The 6,000-nt window shown below is 37.6% G+C and overlaps 1 protein-coding gene across 1 annotated transcript; it reads right to left on the bottom strand.

The window, feature by feature from the left end:
- Positions 1–5,109: 5,109 nt before the first annotated feature.
- LOC122827912 (trace amine-associated receptor 3-like) lies at positions 5,110–6,000 on the bottom strand. Its single transcript, XM_044111012.1, has one exon. It carries the CDS (start codon positions 5,998–6,000, stop codon positions 5,110–5,112), a length of 891 nt encoding a protein of 296 aa, XP_043966947.1.

A 6,000-nucleotide genomic window follows, 5' to 3' on the forward strand; every position in this document is an offset into this window, starting at 1 on the left:
TGAAGTGGAAAAGAAAAATAATTATTGTGTAGTATTGTGTAGTGTATTGTGTAGTAGCCACTTTTACTTTAAACCCCTTTCCCTTGTAACTTTAGCAGGAGAAGGGATTGCTGATCATAGTGGACAGAAACATGAATGTAACTAATGTGATCTTTATCAAAACTATCTGAGACTGAGTGATTTTGACTATAGATCCCAATTTCTAGATGTGCAGAGCTGGTGATGAGGATAGTAGCTTTACAATATGCACAACACCCTTTTCTGTCTTTTATATGATAAATAAAAATTAAAACTGTGTATAATTTTTGTTCTACTCCACAATTCTTCACCACATTGTTTGGTCTTTACAATAAGATCACAATATTCATATTTGAAATGTAAGAAGGTGATGGAAGAAATGATGAAGACAAACATATAATTTAACTGTTTTATTTTAATGAAAGTGTTCAGTTTTGTTTTTGTTTACTTTTATTTCTTATTATATAACATGACTGATCTGAAGTTATATGCTGTTCATCTTATTTACCTGTTGTGTGTCCTGTGTGCTGTCTATACTATGTATAATGTTTGTGTGATAGATCAGATTCTATTGTATATTTTCATCCTGTTTTTTTTCATTCTGGTTTTTATTTCTATTCTGTAGCAGAATTGATACAGCACCACTTATTCACACATTTGAAATGTTTTCCCTTGTTTTTTCCCTCTCCCACAGACATAATAATTAAGTGTTCAAACCCAAAACCGGAAGTGAAACCAGCTACTTCGTCTTTGCAAAAGAAAAAAAATGATTCATTCGAGCAACACGCCACAGACTGTCATGATTTGTTCTTTATTTCGTTACTGCTCTCAGACGGATGTTTTTTTTTTCTTTCTTTTTTTTTTAAAACAGCACTAGATCTTGATTGCACGCATTTAGAAAGCAAATTTATTAGCCTAAACGACTGAGATATAATTTGAGTTGCGTATTTTTTACTTAAGAAAACAAAACATAAAACTGTTTGTTTCTGTAGGTTGTCAGGTTTCGGAAAATTTGACAGCACGGAATCTTCCCTTAAATTACGGGGTTATTTGCGCAATAGGCACCAAGGAACCGCAGCTATACGCACGAACCAGTTAGTGATGGTTATCATTGCTCGATAGTCTCGTGGTTATTAGTAGGTTTTCTTTAGTTTTACGCTGAGGCACGGGACGTGTCTGAAACTAACGAGGAAGGAAAGAAAGCATTTTTTCCCCCTGTTGCTGCAATAACAGCTGAACTGTGTTTCTTCTGTCATGAAATCCAGTTGGAGGGATTTTATCCTAGTTGGTGTTAGTGTTAAGAGGCTCGGACACGTTTTAGTCTGAAAAGATGAAACTATTTTATTAGTGTACGTGAGTAAAGCAAACAAACAAACAAACAAACAAAAATACAGATAATTAAGAAGTACAGCAAAACAAAGTAGATTTATTAAATGAAAACAAGGAATGTGTTAATTTAGAACGTTGTTTAAAGTTCAGACAAATTCTCAAGGTGGTAAAAATAATATTGGGGTCTAATTTAGGAAACTATTTGACTAAGACTTAGAATTTGATGATTTATCATTTTTCTAATTGAAAAAATAGGGAACATGGAGGCAGAGGAGCATCATACTTCCAAGAAGACATAAGACAATACATCTTAACAGGAACTTTGGGGAGATGTAAACATGTTTCTCTCAATTTGGGATCAACCTTTATCATACAAAATGGGTCAAGGCTTGAAATATGATACCTTTACAAAATGTCCCAGGAATGTTCTTCAATTTATAAACTTATCTTTTTCAGCTGCCATATACTCAAAGCTTTTCTTTGTTTTACTCCAGCAAACAATTCAGAACAACAAAGTAAAAGAACTGTGAGAGTTGTGTTTCTTTTTAATTTCATTCAATAAAAAAACCCAGGCTGTTGACAAACAGCTAAATGTGAAAGAGATATCTCTACTTTTTATCATAAACAACTCAAAAATTAGGTCACTGCACTGTAAAATGTAAAAGTAAAGTGTACTCAAAAAGAAAAGTGACCTTAACTCATTCCAGCTTACTCTGTTGACTATACTAACTTAAACTTAGCAAAGACAACTTTCTACTGAGGCAAGTAACCAAACTCATCAGCAGCAAGTAACCCGAACTTGGAGTTATGAGTGAGCAAAACGCATCTGCATAACCAGCAGAAAACTCGGCATCATTCGGCAGCTCTCGTTAAACGCACATGCGCATTGGACACTGACGAGTGACGACGTGTTTGAAAGAAGCGCCAAACTGTCAACAATACGGCGGTTGCTGCAGCTAAGTTTTGTCACGGTAAGTCCCACTGTTTTTTAGCAAACTTATATTCGTTAACTCGGCCGTATAATTCATCCGTAAGTCCAGGTTTTGAGGTTAACTTTATGTGTAATGATTTAGCGATGCCTGGGACTAACGTTAGTCGAAAATATCATGTTTATTTAGTGGCAACAAGATGGAGCGGCATTGCAAAAAAGCTGTCCGGGGCGCAAAACAAAAAAAGGAAAAGGGATAAGGATAAAGATGTTGGCGGGTTAAAAAAGCCGCTGTACTGTTATAGAAGGCTTATGATGAGTAGACTGCCATAGGTGGGACAGCTGTAAACTGTAGGAGAAGCAGCCGTGATGAAGAAGTGTAGGGTCACCAGATTTGGGTTTCTGAAAAGGAGGACACTTCTTTTTTTGTTGGCGGGGGGGTAGAATCGGCGGACACACATGCGCCAACGGGGGGTGGAGATGGGGGAGACGGCGGGTGGGGGGGCAGAAGAAATCGGTAGCACATGTACACACATGTGCTACCGATTTCTTTGCCATACAAAAAAACCTGGAATGGAGTAGTGGAACGGAGTGGCAATGTAATCACAATGCACTGTAAGCTATGTAATGTGTTTTGAGGCAGTTGACCAAAATCCCGGACGATTTTTAAATTCCCCCCGGACATTTTTTTAGGTCTGAAAAGTAGGACATGTCCGGGAAAAAGAGGACGTCTGGTCACCCTAAAGAAGTGTTATGTTGATATGTAATTGTGGTGTTGCTTTTATTGTTGTTAGGACTGCGAAGACCCAGACGTGTCTCACACCCCCATTGGGATCCTGACCATCATTCCTGAGGACAGGCAGGCCTCAGGACTCACTGCACCTCCAGTCTTCAAGTACTGCCATCATTTTGGGAGGAAGTCTTGTCATGAATGATCTTGGGAATCTTCCACATGCCATGTGCTTGCTCTTTGGACTTATTTATGCTCTGAATTTGGAGTACCCTCAACAACTGAAGTACACCTTTGACTTCATCCAAAGGGTGCTTCTCTCACTTGGACATAAATCCCTAAAACCAAAAATACAATCACTCAAAAATCTTCTGATGCACTGAGTGAATGTGATGTGACATTATGGATCAACGTTGATACCTTTACCCTTATTGGAAAAGTGATTTTTATTTCTTGTTTGATTCTTTTTTTGTTGGAGAGAGCATCATTGCACTTGCAGACTACTAAATGGTTTTATGTTAATGAGGAGAAACATTACTTCACTTCACTACTTCACTATTTACTTTATCAATGTTATGATAAATGTTAGGCTCTAGTATTGAGAATTGAGTTTTTGTTTCACACCAGTCAACAAAGACATTTAAGCAGGGATTCTCAAAGTTTTAAAGACTGAGGGCCATTTGAAGGATTCAATATTAGATTGAAGGCTACCCTAGAAAAAAAGTCGTGTCATTTTTTTCCTAAAAAAGTCTATGGAAAACTTTGTTTCCAGGTTAGTGTGTATGTAACCACACTTGAGAACCTTGTATTTAAGATAAACTTGTTCAATTATTAAACATTTTTTTCCATTCAAACTGTTGTCTGTTGGCTCTTCGTTCCAATAACTTAACACTTTTGGTTCATCTTACTTGAACATATCAAGGCAATTGGTTTCCTGATATTTTGCAAGTAATGTGAACTCTTAAACGTGTAAGCATAACTTATTTTTATGAGTACTGGTTAATTGACATAACTCACAATTTGAAGTAGTCATAATTGACATTTTATAGTCAACTTTACTAATGATTTTGAGTTAACAGCACTCAAGTTTGCTGCCATTGCATGAGTTGTCTGAATGAATATTTTACAGTTAACCCAATTAATGATTTTGAGTTAACGGCACTCAGGTTTACTGCCTTTATCTGAGTGGTCTAAACATAGTTATTTTTAGCAATAACACCTTAAAATGAATTAGCTACTTTACTTGAAGATTTTGAGGCAATCGGTTTCCTAACTTTTTTTAAGTAAAGTGAACTTATTACATTTTACAGTGTGTGAAACTAACTATTTCCGGGTAGTTCATCATCACTGTTTCAGGATTATTATGACTCATCGAGGTGCATCCATAAATAAAGTGCTAACTTAGAATTACATACAAGATTTTTTTTATTTTAGCAACATCATTATTAAAGCCATATTACCTAAAACTTGGCATGCAGAAGATGAACAGGTTTCTTGAAGATTGTAAGGCTAGAAAATAAGAAAACTTAGCACCACAGAAATTTGAACCAAAAAACTACATTTGGAAATTTGAGGGAGATTTACAATTTTACAATAGCTGTCAAATCAGAGCCTTTTGAAAGAGATTCAAACAGTTTCAATTAGTTTTAAAAATATACTCTTTTTCTAATTAAAGCACCACAAGGGAGAATATGCAGGCTGGGATACTATATGTTTTAAGATCAGTTTTGTTAAATTGAATCAGTATTACTGTACTGAATTGACAAAGATTATGAACTTAACTGAAAAACAGAAAACAAATGCATCTTATATACTAACGCAGTACTGTTTAAAGTATTTTCACAAAATAACAAACATGGAGAAATATATTTCTGTTTATCTTGGTGCCTTACTGGGATCTGCCTTTGGACAGGAGCCACATCTAGACATAAAAAAGAGCTTTTATTAGTTTAAAATGCCATTACATGATAGTCATTGGATAATTTCTCATCAATTGTCCATATAAATCACACCTGTTTAGAAAGCAACTTATAGGGAGACTTTTATCTTTCCTGACGCCTTACAAAAATTAATAACATTCATTTGAACTGAATAGTGACAGCACTTACTTTCTCCCGCTGCATTGGGGACACAGCCGTCCCCACAACGTCCTCACCGTGGCCTCCCGCAGGGCCGGGCTCCCCCACATGTAAACGGACGGAGTGGAGACAGCATTAAAACGAGCCAGGATCGCAAAAAGGTTTGTGGCCTCACTCCTGAACGTCAGCCCCCCTCCTGTAAAGAACTTTATGGCAATATTTATAAAAGAGGGGCACCACAATACTAGGAAGCTTATCACAACAAAAATAATGATCTTCAGCGACTCCCTCTTGCTCTCTCTCTCTGGACTTGGGGGCTCCCTCTCCAGCTGATACTTTGCTACAACATAAAGTTTGATTGTCATGACCACTTTGGTGAGCACTATCAGCTGAAAGAAGACTATACTGAACACATACAGCTGCATAGCTTTGGAGACTGGCAGCAGGTTCCTGGCCAGCAGGTGAGTGGCGTTGTAAACCCAGCAGTAGATGTTTAATCCTATCACAACCTGCCTTGTTATGAAGCGGCTGTAGATAAATGGATAGCAAACAGCAAAATACCTGTCAAACTGAGCAAACAGAAAGGTAAGAATGTTGACCCCTAAAAGTGATGGCAACACATTATATGTCCCGTTTCTTGACGGATAGCCCTCCTGAACATCAAACAGACCCAGGTAATACACAGAGAAGCCCACCAGAGTGTCACAGATGCTGGTGTTCAGCATGAAAATGAAGCGGTTCTGAAGGCGGAGCGCTCTGGTGGTCAAGATCCCGATCACCACCGTCCCTGCAATCATCACGGTGGTGGTGGCGAACAAAATCTGGAAGATGAAGATGAAGTAGTCCTCAGGACTGCTGAAGTCCACAGAGAGAGGAACTCCTGCTGCTGCAGAGTCTGTCATGTTGGACAGGAGCAT

The sequence above is a fragment of the Gambusia affinis genome, linkage group LG03, assembly GCF_019740435.1.
Source record: "Gambusia affinis linkage group LG03, SWU_Gaff_1.0, whole genome shotgun sequence".
NCBI lineage: Eukaryota > Metazoa > Chordata > Actinopteri > Cyprinodontiformes > Poeciliidae > Gambusia > Gambusia affinis.